The 18762-nt window shown below is 41.2% G+C and overlaps 1 protein-coding gene and 1 long non-coding RNA gene across 2 annotated transcripts in view; one reads left to right on the forward strand and one right to left on the reverse strand.

Annotated features, from left to right (window-relative positions):
* The window catches only part of LOC138155898 (uncharacterized), a 4252-nt gene extending 3002 nt beyond the window's left edge, over positions 1-1250 (forward strand). The window contains exon 2 of the long non-coding RNA XR_011167020.1: positions 787-1250. This is a non-coding gene — a long non-coding RNA (uncharacterized lncRNA). The remainder of the gene's footprint in view (positions 1-786) is intronic.
* A 3575-nt stretch (positions 1251-4825) lies between these two features.
* LOC138155877 (zinc finger protein 391-like) overlaps positions 4826-18762 on the reverse strand; it is a 33714-nt gene continuing 19777 nt past the window's right edge. The window contains exons 5-7 of the mRNA XM_069081135.1: positions 13846-14000; positions 13105-13189; positions 4826-6093 (exon numbers count right to left, since the gene is read on the reverse strand). Coding sequence (XP_068937236.1) covers positions 4994-6093; positions 13105-13189; positions 13846-14000 — 1340 coding nt within the window. The 3' untranslated portion in view covers positions 4826-4993. The remainder of the gene's footprint in view (positions 6094-13104; positions 13190-13845; positions 14001-18762) is intronic.

Here is an 18762-nt window from a genome sequence, read left to right on the forward strand (position 1 = left end):
CCAAAGAGGCAACAAGAGGCAGGCTGGACTTGGATGGGGACGATACGTTCCTCCTCCACGTGCGCCGCTGGCTCCCTCTAGCGGAACAAAGTCAGCTCCTCTCCCCTTTCCCCCTTATTTGTTTGTATCCCCGGCACTTAGCGCAGTGCGTGACACCTAGTAGGGGCTTTAATAAATGTTTGCGGACTTGGCCAGGACAGCCGTTCAACTGTGTGAAGACTATTAGGTTTTCCTCACCCCGCCCCCACTTCGGCCGAATCAGCCTGTTCTTTCAAATGATCCAGGTGTGGCAGTTTTTAGTTCCATCACCATTCTGGTCTCCCTCCTCTGGAACCTCTCCGACTTGTGCTTGTCCTTCTTAACATGTAGGTGGTGCCTAGAACTGGACACACCTGTTGTGTTGTAACTCAAGTACAGCAGGGCCGGCACGTCTGCACTCTGACCCTCTGTCTCTACTGATGCAGCCCAAGAGCGAACCCACCAGCTCACCTAGGTTTGAATCCCCCCTCCACAGCTTACAAGCACTGTGGCCTGGGCAACAGGCACGGAACTTTTGGGGAGTCAATTTCCTATCCTGTATAATGGGGTTAATGATAGCAGTTACTTGAGAGGACTGTGAAGCTCAAACGAGATTATGTATTTTTTGATTAAGATTAAAAGGCTTTATGTCAACTATTATAATTTAAGTAGTTGACCAGGGTCCAAACCCAGGTCCCCCTCTAGTCCTACAAACAAACTGCTGCCCTTCCCCATCCTCATTGACACACAGTGCCTTGACTTTTGCAGGTCAATGACTGTTAAACTGAATGAAGGGGAAGGAAAGTAAATGAGAAAATGCAGGGCAGATCGAAAACTGAAGTGGGAGTGTAGAGAAGAGCTAAAAGCTGAAGTGTGGGAATCCTCCTGCTACCTTCTCCCTCCCACCAAACCTCTCCTCTGGCGTTTCTGAGTATGATAATGGAAAGAAGAAAACCAGGGCCTGAGTTCCAGCCCATTTATGATTGTGTGACCTTGGGCAAATCACCTAACCTCTTTGTTTCCCTCCTGTGTATGATGGGGATTATGGAAATCCTGTATTTAGAGTTGGAGGGCTCTTCAGATCAAAATAACTATACTACTTAGACTTTAGAGATCTGAGAAACAAATAGAATGCAAAACTACACGTCAGCTAATTAATATTAAGAAGGTTTTATCTTTTAACCAATTTGCTTTCCCTCACCCCACCATGATAAACACATCCTTCTCTCAAATCACCAGAATGCTCCAATCCTTGCCTCCTTGAATACCTCCATTCGCCTTTCTGTAAATGAATCTTGAATACTGTGGCATTACTTTACTCCCCTTCTCAGTTCCCTGCAGGGTTCATGTGGCTGGCAAGTTTCTCTTTCTCTTTCTCCTATCATGCCCCCAAACTTGAGTAAAGAATAACTCCTCCATCTTTTTGCATAGCTTCTTTTATAAAGCACTGTAGATCTATGTTATAAAAATGTCATTTCATGTTATTTAATAACTTACATTTCTATAGTACTTTAGCAAAGTATGCTCTTCTCAACAACCCACTCAGGGTAGAAAGTGACTCCAGTAGTAACAGTTTTCATTTGGATGAATCACTTTCATCCGTGTGTTCAGCCAGTTTTATTTTTGCTAAAGCAAGATGACAGTTAAGCATCAGGAGAGGTAGGAGCCATGGGACCTGATCTGGTGACTGACCTTAGTTAAGCTACCTAAATTATTTAACCCTCAGTTTCCTCATTTGTTTAAGGAAAAAAAAAATTATACACTATATAGTCTCTAAGTTCTCTTTAAGCTCTAAATTATCATCCTTATTTTACAAGTGAAGAAATTGAGGTTCAGAACGGCTCTATCAACCGTGATCACTGAGGTAGTGTTAGTGCCAAGTCAGAAATCTGAGTCTCCTGATGGCACATCCAAAGTGCTCTTTTCAAGAAAGGGAGGCATAGAATAGGGTAAGTTATCTCACATATAAGAGGCAAGAGAAAGCTGTTACAAAGGAGGGGAAGAGCAGGAAGGTGAAAGGGAATGGAACAACCTTACTCTCAATGGATTTGGCTTAAGGAGGGAATAACATACACACTCAATTGGGTATCTTACCCTACCGGAAAATAGGGGGGAAGGGGTAAGAGGAGGGATGATAGAAGAGAGGGTAGATTGGGGGAGAAGACAGAAGCAAACACTTTTGAAAAGGGATAGGGTCAAAGGAGAAAATAGAACAAATGGGGGGCAGGATAGGATGGAGGGAAATATAGTTAGTCTTTCATAACATGACTACTATGGAAATGTTTTGCATAACTGCATATATATAACCTATATTGAATTGCTTGTCTTCCCAGTGGGGGTGAGTGAGCAGGGAAGAAGGGAAAGAATCTGAAACTCAAAAGTTTTAAAAACAAATGTTAAAAATTGTTTTTACATGCAACTGGAAAATAAGGTATACAGGCAATGGGGTACAGAAATCCATCTTGCCCCACAAGAAGGGGGTATAAGAGAGGGCAGACTGGGGGAAGGAGTAATCAGTATGCTTGCCATCTTGGGGTGGGGGGCAGGGAAGAGATGGGGAGAACATTTGTAACTCAAAATCTTGTGGAAATGAATGTTAAAAACTAAAAATAAATTAAAAAATTCAGTGTTCCTTCCTCTATATCAGTATCTGACACTTCATCCTGACAACCTCATTGCTTCTTGGGCAAGTGCTGTTCATTCTCTAAAAGTTAAAGTTGATTGATGGTCTCTTTCCACTTAAATCTGCTTCACTTTCTACTAACACCTTCTATCGCTGGTAACACTAATCACCAAGTCTGTAACCTTGGGCTTATCTTTGAATCTAAAATCCAACTACCAATCTAGTTGATTCCACCTCTCCTCTGGTCCTCCTGGCACTAACCTAGTCTGTAGGATCTCACTGCTATTCTTATGGACTACTGCAATAGTCTCTGAATAGGTCTAGCCAACTCTACTTACCACTCCAATCTGTACTTTCTGCTGCTGCCAGAGCAATGTTTTTCATAAATTTTTACAGCATCTTATATTATGCTCTTTTTTTTTTTACAACAAAATCTTCAGTGGCTTATCACCTAAGGAATAAAATCCAAACTCCTTTGGCATTTTCAAGGCCCTGACCTATTTTCAAGCTTTAACTCACAGTACTTCTTGGTTCACAGTAACTCCAGCTAAAACAAACAACTCAATCTCACCCTCCCCACTTTTAATTGCTAGTAATGCTCTATCCTGGCCACTGAATTCCTACTCTCATTTTTTTTTTTGGTTTTGTTGTTTAGGGGGGGAAGGCAAGAAGTTGGGGTTAAGTGACTTGCCCAAAGTCACACAGCTAGTGTGTCATGTGTCTGAGGCTGGATTTGAACTCAGATCCTCCTGACTCCAGGGCTGGTGCTCTATTCACTGTGCCACCTAGTTGCCCCCTACTTTCATTTTAAAAGTCACTTTCAAATGTCACTCCTCTCTTGTGTACATTTTAGTTAACTGTGTGTCTTATCCCTCTACTAGTCTTCAAAGTCTATGAGGTCTGGAAGCATATCTCCTCTCAACTTTTTATCTCACCCAAGTGCTGAGGACAGTGCTTTACCCACAATGGTTGTTTAATGAATACTGAAATTAAAAGAAGTTCTGATGATCTTGTCAAATGGTCTCCTTTTCCATTATCTTTGACTTCTCAACTGCATTCCATATCAACAATCGCTCCCTTTGTCTCAGACCTGTTAAGGACCTTACCTTGAAAAGGCCAAGTATCCCCACTGCATCTTGGGCCATCTCCAGTTATCCTGATCTATATCTGGCCACTGGACCCAGATGGCTCTGGAGGAGAAACTGAGGCTGGTGACTTTGCACAGCCCTCCCTCACTTAAATCCAATTCTTTTGCATGTCACTTCTTGATGTCATGGTCCTCTTAAGAGAAAACGAAGGACAAACAACAGCAACCTTTGTCTCAGAACTCTCTCCACTCTTGGATACTCAGAACCTAGCATAATGTGGCATCTAAGAGAAACTTAATAAATGCTAATTAACTGATTTCAAGACACAACTTCTCAGCCTCTCCCTTCTTGCTTGATCTTTCCTTACATTGACTGAATTCTTCTTTATTCTACTTTCTGTTGACATTAGAAGCAGTTAGGTGGCATAGAGGATAGAGTGCTATACTTGGGAGTCAGGAAGACCCCCTAGTTTAAATCTTGTCCCAGAAACTACTAGATGTAAGCCACAACCTCAGCCTCAGTTTCCTCATCTATAAAATGGGGATAATAATAGTACCTACCTCCTAGGATTGTTGTGATGATTACATGGGATGACATATGTGAAGTGCTTTGCAAACCTTAAAGCATGATGTTAGCTATTGATGTTGGAGCCTTCTCTCACATCACTAACCTCTTCATTCTCTTCTAATTCTGGATGTTCTGCTTTACCCTATGTATTAGTGAAGCTGGCCCACCTGCACGACTCCACCATATGGGTACCCCCTCTTTTTATCTGGATCTCTAACTTTGTTCCATACATCCAGTTGTCTGTAGGCCATCTTCATTTAAATATCCCATCAACGGATTGTAACTTAAAACATCAAAAACTAGTCTCATTATCTTCCAAACTTCCTGACTGCTTCTGATAGGGGTGGTGTCATTCTCTCTCAATGGAGCCTATAAAGAGAGAAGTAGAGCCTGCCCAATTCATATCAATTTTTGATGCAGAATAAATGATTCTGAAGTTAGAATGTCACTCTCCTATGTTCCCAAGGAATACTTCAGCTGTATATTCTCTGGCGGGGAGATGATCAGTTGGGGGTACTGTCACTCAAAGTTATTTATCATTTTAGCCAACCAAAAACATTTATTAAACTATCTGCATGTGGCACCAGGTTAGGTGCTACAGAAAATTAGACAAAAATAGGCCCTGCCCTTGAATTTATAATCTTTAATGGGGTCTTGCCCCAAAGTAATTTCTGGGAATTCCCCACTACATTAAAAGTCACTCTCTGGTGTGAATTCTCTGGTGCTGAATAAGTTTTGAGCTGTGACAGAAGGCTTTTCCACATTCACAACATTCATATGGTTTCTCACCAGAATGAATTCTCTGATGTTGAAGAAGGTTTGAACCATGACTGAAGGCCTTCCCACATTCATTACATTCATAAGGTTTTTCCCCAGTATGAGTTCTTAAGTGATCAATAAGAACTGCAAGTTGTGTAAAAGCTTTCCCACATTCATTACATTCATAGGGTCTCTCTCCACTATGAACCCTCTGATGTTGGAAAAGGCTTGAGCTCCAATTGAAGGTCTTACCACATTCATGACATTCATAAGGTTTCTCCCCAGTGTGAATTCTCTGGTGTGCAATAAAAACAGATCGGTGACTAAAGGCTTTTCCACACTCATTACACTGATAGGGCTTTTCTCCAGTGTGAATTCTTTGATGCCGAATAAGGTCTGACCTTCCTCTGAAGGCTTTCCCACACTCATTACATTCAAAGGGCTTTTCTCCAGTGTGAATTCTTTGATGTTCAATAAGGGTTGATCTGTGACTAAATGCTTTGCCACATTCATTACATTCATAGGGTTTATCTCCAGTATGAATTCTCCGATGCCTAATAATTTCGGATCTCTGGCTGAATGCTCTCCCACATTCATTACATTCAAAAGGTTTCTCTCCAGTATGAATTCTCAGATGCTGAATAAGAACTGAGCGCTGGCCAAAACTCTGGCCACAAGTATCACATTTGTGAGGTCTCACTCCCGTAGGAACTCTCTGCTCTATAACAAGATTTGAGTTCAGGCTGAAATTTCTCCCAAATCCAGTACATTCATGGCCTCTCTCATCTCTAGGGGTTTCTTCATGCATGACTGTCACCTGTGCCTTTCTCTGCTGGGAAAGGGAGTTTCTCCATCTCTTCTCAGCTGGGATTCCCACCTGACTATCTAACCTGCTTTGAAGTTCATAGGTTTCTCCAAATTTGGGTTTCTGGAGAACATCTGTTTGGAGTATTTCTGATATTGTTCCACAAGATTCTATTTCTTCAGAAATTTCCTGCTTTGGGATCAGTAACTTGTTGTCAGTCCTGGTCTTATAATCTGAAATTATAAATGGAAAGTAAAAACAAAAGTCATCTGTTCTCTAACTGGAAGTAGGAGGGGAAGGAAATTGATGGAGACAGATGACAATTATGTAATTGTAATTTCAAAGAGCCTTAGATTTGGAAGTAACTGCAGGCTATGTTTTACACTCCTCTATCTGACGCATGAATCATGCAGTTGGAAGGGACCTCCGAAGTTTAATTCAACTGGTAATGAGGTTCCCTTCTATAATGTTCTTGACAAGTGGTCTACCTTCTACTTGAAGATCTCCAGTGATGGGAAACCCCCTACCATTGGAGGCAACCCATTTCCTTTTGTTCAACAATGTTAGGAAGCTTTTCCTTTACTGAGCTGAAATTTGCCTTGCAAATCCTAGCCATCACTCCTACATATGTTCTCAAAGGCTGTGGAGAATAAATCTAACCTCCTCTACTTGACAAAACTTCAAATACTTGGAAGACATCTATTAAGTTCCCTCTACAAACTGATAGTGATGTTCAAGAGGGTTCCGTGATTCTGATAACTTTCAAAAGTTATTTTATAAACTGATGAAAAGCTAGGAAAGCAGAGTAGAAGAGTGATGTTATGGTAGAATGGCGAATGTCCTGGACATAAGGTAATGGAAATCCAGAGAAGATGACACAAGGCTTTTTGATTAGAGGAGATAAAGAACAATGAGTAAGACTATTAGAGGAGGAGCACAAAATCTGGAGGTAAGCTCAAGCCAGAGAGAGAGAGAATTATTATCAGAAATATGAGACGGAATTCAGATGAGCTAGTAAGGAACAATTTGGTGGGATGGTACTTTCAGTTTCTAAACATGAAGTTATCTTTGCCTTAACTTTTCTCTTTCCCTTTTCCCCTTGGACATCTAAGCAGTTACTACTAAAATTCTTCCATTACAATGTCTCTTAGGGCTGTCTTCAAATATTTCAAGGGCTGTCATATGAAGAGGCATGAGATTTGTTCTATCTGATAAGATGGGATAGACCTAAGAGCAATCAATGGAAGTTTCAAAGATGCAAATTTAATTTGATACAGTGAAAAAGTTCCTAACCATTCAAGCCACCCCAAGGCAGAATAAGCTGCCTTGGTATGAAATAGTGAGCTCCCCTTAAGGGGAGGCATTCCCCAACTGGATGACCATTTGTCCAGAATATTCTAGAAGGGATTTTTCTTTTCTTTAGGAGTATGGATTGGACTAGAGAGTGGTCTGAGATTCCTTCTAACTTTGAGATTTGGTGATTCTTAAAATTTGTCCTCTTGTCTTTGCACTACATTTGCTAACACCATCCGTCACTTTCTCCAAATGCTCTTCATGACTCTGTACTATCTTGGTCATATCATCTTTTCATTCTCTTTTTGTGTCTCCCTGATGGCTTTCTATCCCAGCGAAATGAAACACTCACCTAATGGGTTCCTTTTCTTTATGTATCTGCCTATTTTAGTACATGCCAGCACTTCTGAAATTCTCTCTAAATACTTCCATGACATTATTTTCCCACACAAAAACATACAGTGGCTTTCTAAATTTTTTTTCTTCAAATTTTAGCCTTGTATTATTTGCCCACATACCTCTCCAAATTCTTTTCTATCATTTCTCAACATGGTTCATCAGACCCAGTCTCTTTCCCTTGGGCAAGTCTTTCTTCTTTGCACTGAACATATCTGCAAGTGGAAAGTACACTAGATTTGGGAGTGAGGATGGGAAACAAGTCCTGGTTCTCCCATTTGTTAGTTATGTAATTGGGTAAGTCCCTTCACCTCTCAGGGCCTCAGTTTCCCCAGCTGTCACTACCAAAGCTCATATGAGATGATACCTCATTTTTTATGTGAGGGCTTTGAGGCTTAGGGAGCCCTTCCAGTACTGTGAGGTAGGCTGTGCTAGTTTTATTATTGTGATTTTAGAGATAAAGACAATGAAGTCCATCATCACATGGCTAGTAAGATTTAAACCCAGCTCTTCTCACTACAAATACTTTATAACAATAAAAAGCAAATGATTATCATTATTAAGCTATCCCCTCAGAATTTCTCCACAGCTTTCAAGAGTGAGTTTTCATTCTTATATTCCCTTAATAATGCCACTCCACTTCATACTAGGATTACAGAGCTAGAGTAAGAGAGGACAACAAAGGCCATCTAAGCCAATTTTTCATTTTACAGAGGAGGAAACTGAGGCCTAGGGAGGATAAGGGCCACTAATTACCTAAGGTCAAAAAGATGGTAAGCACAGAAGTTTGAAACCTGATTTCAGAGAGAATACTCTTTTCCTATTGTTCCATACTGGCTCCCCTACCCCCTCAACACTGTTTTACTGTTTCCTTAGTACTTAGCATATATTTTGAATCTGATTATCATATATCTGCTTATTAATTTTCTTTATAATATGTCTTTTCTTTCCAACTAGATTTTAAAATCCTTAGACAACAAGTTCCAGGTTTTTAACTTTCTTTTTTACCCTTCTATAACACCTGATATAGCATTTGCTAGGTGTTTTAATACTGGTTGAATACAAATTATTTAACCAACAATCATTTGGGACCCTTTGTATAGGGTCAGACTAGATAGCTCCAATGGAAAGAGAAGTCTAAAGAGCTATTGAAAAATAGGAAAACACAAGTATAACTCACTTTATATCAAAGCTATTGACTTTCATAGACGGAGGGGATCTTATGAGATCATCTAATCCAGAGGTGTCAAACTTGCTGCCAAGGGGCCACAAATCAGAACTAGATTAAAATGCAATTGGGAAATGTTTAACAAAATAACTAAAAATACAATACAACACAGATAATGCTAATTTGTGGTTTTCCATGTCAAAATCTAGTCTGCAGAACATGTTTCTATATCTAGTCCATCTATTTTTGTTTCTCAGAGAAAGAACCAGAGGCTCAGAGAATGGAAATAACTTAGTCCCACGTTTGATCAGATATCTAGTCATTGACATGACCGAGTTTTACCACAAGCCTCCTAACTCTCTGTCCAGGGCTATTACAACCATCTGTCAAAGTTACACATACACATAACACAAAAAGATCAAATGATACTTTAAGTGAAATAAGGAAATTAGCTGTTGAAGAATCCTGTAAAAAAAGTATATTTAAGAATATTTTGGTTATGTGGATAGACACCTAGTTAACCTAATTTTTGTTTTTTTTTTCTACTAATGTACTCTCCTCATTGCAAGAAGGTAACTTTAGGTTCTTGAAGCCTATGCCAATGGAGTTCAACCTCTAGAAAGTTTTAACCAAGCAGGAAATGCTGAAAATACTTGCGTATGGGCACAGAAACAGACTGTTTCTATCATTCCTTCACCTGAAACCCAGTCTAGCTAAATGAGATTATTCATCAACATTGGCTTGGCTATCAAATGAATAATTTTTCAGTCACATAATCGAGTGAAGAACCTCTATTAAGGTGTAGAGAGGGGTTTCATTCTATGCCAGTAGAGGGAGTACCAAGCCTGACGAAATCATGGATAAGACCCTCATCATCCTTGCAATTACTAAAGCAGTAGCCCCCTAACTGGTTTCTTTGACTCCAGTTTAATGCCCTCCAATCTATTTCCTACACAATTGCCAAACTGGTATCTATGTGGCAGATCTGACAATATTATATCCCTCCCCACAAAAGGCTTTCAATGGCTCCCGACTGTCTTTGGGATTAAAGTCTAAAAACTAGTCTGAAATTGAAATCTTTTCAAGAAGTGGTTTCTACTTACCTTTCTATTTTTATTTCCTATCACTATTCTTCATGGGCAGCTAAGAGATGCGATGGATAGAGCACTAGGCCTAGAGTCAGGAAGTCTTGATTTAAAACCAGGCCTTAGACACTTACTGGCTGTTTGACCTACCTTTGTTTTTTCCTCAACTGTAAAATGAAGATTATAATAGTACCTACCTTTCAGGGTTGTTGTGAGGATCAAATGAGATATCTGTAAAGTACTGAGTATAGTGCTAAGAAAGCACTTTATAAATGCTTTTTTCCTTACTCACTTTCCTTTCATGCACTTTTCATCCTAGTCAAATTGGCCTGTATACAACATTCCATCTCCTGGCCTCTGCCTCTGTGTCACAGCTAGCTTCCCCCACCCTCCCACAGCCCATTTATTAGCAATCTCTTCTTGAAATGACTTTGTGTATACTTTCTACTTATTTGTGCAAATGATGTATTTCCACTGGGAGAACTTAAAACTTCTTGAGGGTCAGGAACGTTTCTTTTCTGTCTTTGTATCCCCAGGGCCTTGCACAAAGCAGGCACTTAGTAAATGTGCTGAATTGAATCAAATCCTTGAAGTATGAAGTAATTAATCTAATGAGTATTTCCCCATCTAGTAGCCACTGTATTACCTACCCTCCAGGGTTGTTACAGCAATGTGCCTTGTAAACCACAAATAAAAGATGAATTGTGTTTTGTAAATCTGTGTTTAAGGTTTCCTATTTGGAAAAATCAAAGGGTTTCTGTAAACTCCTATCAAATGCCACCTCTTTCAGGATGGCTCCTCTGATTTCTCACTATTAACAGTCTTCTAAGAGGTGGCATGCTGAAGTAGATACAGAGCTGACTTTGAAGTTAGGAAGACCTGGGTTTAAGTTGCTCTGTAACCACAGGCAAGTCACAAAGCTCAGGGATCAGGTAACTGTCTAAGACTATAAGGTGCTGGTCTATACTGGTGGAATAAGTTTCCAAATTCAAGTAGCTCACACAGATCCAGACCCCAAACTCCACAAACCCCAACCTTCTACCTTGGACCTCACATGTATTTAGCACCGCTTCTTGCACAACTGTGTATTACAATTTAAAAATGTTGGTGTCTTATTTGCCTACTAGAAACGTGAATTCAGTGGGAAGTGGATTCCCTTTTTTATCCAAATTTTTGATATCCCCTAATGCTAAACAGTGTGCTTAGGTACTTAATAAGTGTTTGTTGAATTAAATTTACTATCAGTAATGGCCCAATATTATCAAAACCTAAAGATTTCATGGACAAAGAAATGGATCAATGATAAGAGCAGCCCTGGGGCCAGAGGTTATTGGATTATTCATGATATAGATTAAGCAGTCAAAATAGAGAGTGGGAAGGATAATATTAACCAACCTGCATTTATGATGGGATAGAGAGACTCCAGAATGAGAGAAGCAGGTGAGGCTGAGGACTACAGAGGACAGTGGCTGTGGCTATCACACTGAACCCAATTTTATATACTTCAAAAGAGAAGTGATTTCTTTGGTTGATGGGTGCACCAACCAAGATGGCAAGAGTCAGAAGCAGAACTGAAAGAGACCAGAGAAGCAACCTTGTCCAGCCTGGATGTGAGTAGGAATCCCCTCTGCCTCTGACAGATAGTTCTCTGCCCCCACTTCAGGGGGAACTGTTTACCTCTTGAGGTGGCCCGCTTTAGTTCTGGATAACACTAACTGTGAGGAAATTTTTCCTTATATGAAAGTGAATTCTACTTCTATATTTTACCTATTTTTTTTTTTTTTGCTTTTTGGAGGGGCAATTGGGGTTAAGTGACTTGTCCAAGGTCACATGGCTAATAATTGTTAAGTGTCTGAGGCTGGATTTGAACTCAGGTCCTCCTGACTCCAGGGCTGGTGCTCTACTCACTGCACCACCTAGCCACCCCATTACCTACTATTTCTTGTTCTGCCCCCTGGGGCTAAGCAGAAAAAATCTAATGTGTCTTTCCACATGACAGCCTTCCAAATATCTAAAGTCCGTTATCCCCCTAAAAATCTTCTCTTCCAAGCTAAATACTCTTGGTTTCTTCAGCTTAGCATCTAATGGCAGAGAGGATAGCCCATTCACTATTTGGGTCACCTACTCTCATTACTGTGCTTCCTAAATGCTGTCTAGACCTGAACTCTTACTTTGGTGTGGTTGGGTCATGGAACAGCACAGTGAGCAAACCTCTTCCATAATGAAGGCTATGTCTCCTTTTAATAGAGTTAATTTTTTTGGCTGCCATGTCATAGTGTTCTTGGAACACAGATTCAGGGCTGGAGGGAGACTCAGAAATCGTCTAGTCCAGTGGTTCTTAATCTGGGGTCCATGAACATGTTTTTGCTATTTTGATAACAAATCAATATGACTGGTTTCCTTTGCAACCCTATGTATTTTATGTTCTGCATTTAAAAACATTATTCTGAGAAGGTATCCACAGACTTCTGCTGAAGGGGTCCACAAGACAAAAAACTTAATACCTGCTGATCTAGTTCAATCCCTTCATCTCCCAGGTGAGGAAACTGAGGCCCAGAGAAGTGAAGTAGGTAAAAAAAAGTGACTTGTTTGAGTTGACAGAGTAAGTGGCAGAGCTAGGATTCAAATGCATGGGCCCTAACTCCAAATACAACACTTTTTCCATTATCACCATAACTAGTGATTCTGAAGCCCATTAAAATGCCTACATGTTTTATAGCTATCTGTCTCCTGTCCTGTATTCATGCAGTTGGTTCTTTGGACCTTAAATCTGCCACTATTAAATTTATTTTTACTAGATTTGGCCCAATGTTGTAGCCTGTAGATTTTTCTGGATGTCATTATTCAACATATTAGCTGTTTTTTCCCCAGTTTTGTATGTTGTATATGCATTTACATCTAAACATAGAGATCATATAACCAAAAGAGGAAAGAAGTGGAAAAATGGATTTCTGTAAAAACCTCATGCATGTTTAAAATTTATAACTTTGGCAAAGGATGGAACAACATCATCCCTGGAAAGTTCAAATGACTAGAAAATGTTTAGAAGGTGCACAAATGCTATATGTTACCAATAATGACCTACATGCAAGAAGTGGAAGAAAAAGCAATATCAAAGATAAGAACACTTGGGAAAGCATGTAGGCTTGGTCACATACCAAAAATGAGAATTAACTGAGGAATAATCCAAAGGATACAATGGTATCTTTGATACAAAAAGAGTAAGAGGAACACTACACTATACTAGGGAGGCAGTATGCACACTGGACTTGGAGCTGTCAATCCTAGGCTCTGGCACTTACCAGCTGTGGGACCTCTCTTTAGTTTCTTCAGTGTAAATTGGAGATGATACTTCACTATCAACCTCATTACTGCAATGAAAGTGCTCTGAAAAGTTAAGAGAGTACAAGATAATGGAAAGGCTTGGAAATGGAAAGATTGGAGTCAGCAGACTTGGGGCACGAATTCTGATTCTGCCACTTACTATTTGTGGTTGGTCTTGGTCAAGTCCTCTCTCTAGGCCCAGAGAGGTCTCAGAGCTGGTATCAGCAAAATGAGGGGGATGGAGATGATTTCTTTGAGTCCTTGTACCTCTAAGTGTATTATCTGATATATCATAAAGTGCTACAGGCATGTGAGTTATCTATGAATATGGGCTAGAGTCTAGTAAGATGAAAAATGAAATGACATTGATCTACACTGGCAGATTTAAGCAAACCCACTAATGAAATCACAGATCGTCAAAAGTATCAAACTCTCATCTATAAATATTTTAAAATAAATTTATTTAAATTTAGGACAACTCTAATTCACAAGTATCCTTATTTCAATTCCTGTAATAAACAAAAAATGATTATCAGCAAAGACAGTAAACTGTCTAACGTAAAGCAGACATATCTGCAGTGAGAAGAAAAATCCAATTTGCCTCTACAATATTTTTATCAAAATGTGCTCAACGACTTTATGAAGGAATCTATGTTGAAGGCTCTGGCTGAAGAGGAGGGACACAGAGCTCTGGGAGTGGGCTGGGGTAGATTGAGTACCGTATTGGGGATCCTGGAGGTGTAGTAGCATCTCATGATGCGGAGGCCCTGAATGGGATCCAGGTGATGGAAAGTTGATGTGGGCTGAAGCAGAGAGTGTCTCTTGTACTGTCCCCACAGCTGCCATATCCTCTGGTGATGTGCACAAATGGGACCTGGGGAACAGTGAATATTACAGGTGCATGAGGAAGGATAAAAATATTAATACTTCATTCCAAGGGGAGGGAGAAGGGGGAACAGAAGGTTGAACCAGGGTTTCATTCATTTCCTAAAGGAAATCAGGAAGAACAAAGTGATAGGGAAGATTAAAAAAACAAACAAACAAAAACCCAAACCTAGTGCTCTGTATTATTTCTACCATATTCTCTCCAGGATTTTCTAAGACTAGATTCTACTTTCCCTCAGGTATTGTTATCAGTAGGTGCCAACTACTTCTTGCATGGAAGAGGCATCATAGTATCCCACTCTAGACACCGGCTGTAAGATAATGAGCAAATCGCTTCATGTTCTAAGCACCAGTTTTCTCATTTGTAAAATGACAATAATACCTCGAGCACCTATAGTTTAGTGTGAGGTTCAAATAAGATAATGTATGTGAAGTACTCTGCAAACTTTAACTGTCAGCCATAGTCCCAGGAAATGATTTAATGGCAAAGGCCAGGCAGCATTAAGCAACACCAGCATAACCTGCTTCAGTTCACCTTTCTAACCTTATTTCACATTATCCTCCTTCATGCAGTCAACAGTTCAGAAAACTGACCCCCCTCCCCCGCCATTGTCCCTGGCAACACCAGAAACTGATTTACCTGCCAATCTCACACCTCCATGAATATTCTGGTGTGATCCTACATGCCTGGAGTACTCTCCTTACTCATTTTTCCCTTTCAAAACTCTCTAAGGTTTAGGTGAGGTGCCATCTCCTGTATGTTGCCTTCTCTGAGTTTCTGAACTGCACGTATTTTCTCTTTCCTCAAATTTTCCCACTAACATAGCCTATTTTAAAATATAGAGTACTTGTACTACTTCTGTATCACCCAGAATATAAGGTTCTAGAGGGCAGGGCCAATTAATTCTATCTTCATATTCTCAGCACCTAGGAAAAAGCCTGGCACAAGGTAGGTATGTTATAAAGTTTGTTGAATTGAATTTGAATTTCAAAGGTGGTGGAATTTGTCCATGAAACCTTATATCTCTAATAACAACAACAACAATCCCCTTTTCCATTGTGCTCAAGTGACTTGCCCAAGGTGGTACTTGAGCCCAGGTCTCCAAACTCCAAAGTCCAGGGATCTTTACAATAAACTAAATCTAATGCTTTACCAGAGACAAGAAAGGTCTTGGTTTTAATCCTGGTTCTATTGCCAATTTACTGTATAACCTTGTAAAAGCAAGTTACTCCTCTAGGTCTCAGTGAAATATAGGTTTACTCTGACTTTGGGCAAGTCACTCAACCCCAAGTGCCTTCCAAAAAAAAAAAAAAGAAATACAGGTTTACTCCACTAAGTATACATTGTAACATGAAGAGGACAGACTATACAGTACCAGTAAAGTTCCTTCCAATTCTAAAATCCTATAGTTACCGACACTAACAAAATTGTGTATTTTCTGTGTAATGATCCTGCAGAGCTGTATTTTATCACTGTTCATTAGTTTATTTGAGGGTATAAAAGTGAGTGTGCACTTATGACATACCACCACGTAGGGAGTCACAGTAATGATGTTTCTATATGTCTCTGGAATACTAAGATCTGGTAAATTGTCCTTCAGGAGCTTACGGCCTTTGACATAATTCTCTCTCTGAATATAAATTCGAGGGTGAACTTTCTGTCCTCTCCCTCACTGTTATTTAGAAGTACAATGTCAAACCTGGAAGGAACCATAGCAACCATCTAGATTAGGGCTTCTTAACATTTTTTTATGTCATAGACTCCTTTGGTGGTCTGGTAAAGCCCAAAGACTCCTCAGAAAGTTGTTAAATGTATCAAATAAAATATACAAGATTACAAAGGAAACCAATTACACTGAAATAGTTACTAAAATATTTTTAAAAGCCCTAAGTTTCTAGACCCTGTATTTTTTGTTCTTGTTTAACGTCTTGTCTTACTCTTCATGACCACATGTGAGGTTTTCTTGACAAAAATACTGGGTAGTTCACCATTTCCTTCTCTAGCTCATTTTCCAGATGAGGAAACTGAGGTAAGCACGGTTAAGTGACTTGCCCAGGGTCACTTGGCCAGATTTGACCCCAGGAAGATAAGTCTTCCTGACTGCAAACCCACCACCTCCTAGCTGCCCTGGACTCTATGTTAAGAACTCCAATGTATATCAACAGAATCAGGATGCTAAAAGCCTGATCTGAGATGAATCTAGAAGGATGGAATCTGATGGGCAAATGTAATTCCAGAGAGGGTGTACCACAAGCTGGACATCGGCCGGTTCGGTTCAGATGCTGCCTCGGACATTCATTAGAAAGCAGTGGGCCGGTCTGGGTCCACAGCCTGGCCCCTTTGGCGTGCTCCAGGCCCCTCCTCTTACTCCCTCCCCCCACTCTACATGACACCTGCATGCTCGCTGTTGTTGGCACAGCCGCTCCAAGTCCCCACTCCCGCACTCCCCCATTCCTGGAAAGCTCTCCCTCCCTCACCTCGCCCTCGGGGATTCCTTCCAGCCCCACCTAAAATGCCCGCTCCTGCAGGAAGCCTTCCCCGACCTCCCTTCATGCAGGTGCAGGGCCGATTACGTCCGATTTGGCCTGTCAATCTCCAGTTTGAACGTAGTTGTTTACAATTAGCCTTCCCCGTTAGATTGTACGCTCCTCGAGGGCACAGCCGGTCTCTTTGCATCCCCAGCGCTTTCTTAGCCCAAAGTCCGTAAACAGGGGGCGCTTAATAAATGCTTGCGGCCATTCTGACTCCGACACATCTTCGGGCCCCTTACTGATGCCGTGCTTGCCCTCGCTCTCTTCCAGTTCAATCCTGAGGGGGGGAGGGAGGGGGAAGAGTGTCCAAAGCCACGGGAAACCAGGAACGCGAGTGGGCGAATGTGGAGAAAAGAAAGGAGGGGCTCTGAAAAAGGAGGAGGGGTGCGCTCCCGCCACTCCCCATCCCCAACCCCTCCGGACTCACCCTCGTGCTCGTGGCCGGCCGCGGCCTAGGGGCCCTTGGGTCGCCCCCGGGGCGCAGGCGCAGTCCCTCACGTGAAACCAGGCGCGCTTCGTCGGGGTGGGCTGTGGGGAGAGCCGACTCCAAAGGACCAAAGCACAGACACGTCGGCTCAGGCCCCGAGCCCGAATCAGAGCACGGTCCGGCAGGAAGGGTCCTCTCGACAGCACACACCCCCTTCCGTAGGAGCCGCTTCAGCCTGGTCCTCCGGCTGCTTCCTGAGACGCTCTAGGAAGACGGGAGGACTCGGCATCTCTGTTGTTGGCCAGCTGCGGGGCGGGGGAGGGAGCGCGGTACTCATCTCCCCAAACTGGCTTCTGTTTCCTTGCATGCGTGACCGCACGAGTCTCAGCACTTCCCTGGGTAGCTTGCTGCGGAAGAAAGGGCAATTTGGCCCCACCCGACCTTCCTAACTTTATCTCACATGATTTCCCCAGACGATTCTACATTTCATATAAATGACCTGTTTTCCATCCAATAGTAGTAAAAACTGCCCTGAAGCTATATGTACAAAAATATTTATAGCAGTTCTTTTTGTAGTGGCAGAGAGTTGGAAATTGAGGGAATGCCCATCAATTGGGGAATGGCAGAGTGAGCTGTGATATATGATTGTAGAGTTACAGTAGTACTATAAGTGCTGTAAGGAATGATGAGGGAGATGGTTTCAGAAAAACCTGGGAAGACTTACATGAACTGATGCAGAGTAAAGTGAGCAGAACCAAGACAACATTGTACACTGTAACAGCAATATTGTAAAGATGATCAAATGTGAAAGACTTGGCCATTCTGATCAATACAATGACCCAAGACAATTCCAAAGGACCCATTATGAAAAATGTCCAACTTCAGGGAGAGAACTAATGAATTCTGACTGCAGATCGGAAGCATACTTTTTTTCACTTTATGTTTCCTGCTGTGTGTGTGTGTGTGTGTGTGTGTGTGTGTGTGTGTAGCAACATGGCTAATACAGAAATCTGTTTTGTATGACTTCATGGGTATAATTGATATATTGCTTGTCTTCTTAATGGGTTGGGGAGGGGCTGAAGGAAGAGAGAGAATTTGGAACAAAAATTAAGAGAAAAGAATGTTAAAAATAAACTAATTAAAAAAAAAAAACCAACATGAGCTTTTATCTCTCACCTCAGTCAGAGTCCCAGAACCTCCCAGAGCAGGGTGCAATTTGGTTCCAAATATTTCACATTATTTCCTCTTCATGCATTCCACATTTCTGACAAACTGAATGATTTGTTGTCCAGGCAATGGTAGTAAAAACTGACTTGAATATCCATCTCCCACCTCCATCTGAGTCCCAGCACCTCCCAGGGAAGGTAGGAAGAGGATTGGACTTGGAGGTTGATACCATTTTTAAGACATGGAATAAATATCTTTCTCTGGGCCTCAGTTTTCTTCTCTAGAAAATGATTTGGTTGGAGCTGATGGTCTTCAAGGGGTTTTCCAGTTTGTTATTTCTATCCTAGGTTTTGAACTTCCAGAAATAGTCTTGGACATGGAATCAGGTGACTGAGTTCAAATCCCAACACTTCCAAACTGTTGAGGTATGGACTGGACCTGATGATCTCTGATGAGCTTTAGAATTCTGAGAATTTGTGTGATTTCATTTCTGCTTTTCCTAGGAGAACCCATCTGAACCACAATTTGGGTCTTGGGCAAATCAAGTGAGGTAGATTCAGGGTTGACCTCAGTGGAGAAACTCAAAGCCCATTTGATTTTGTCTTAAGAGGGCTCATCATTTCCA

The sequence above is a fragment of the Petaurus breviceps genome, unplaced genomic scaffold, assembly GCF_028583685.1.
Source record: "Petaurus breviceps papuanus isolate PSGF00001 unplaced genomic scaffold, PetGlider_PUasm1.0 98, whole genome shotgun sequence".
Lineage (NCBI taxonomy): Eukaryota > Metazoa > Chordata > Mammalia > Diprotodontia > Petauridae > Petaurus > Petaurus breviceps.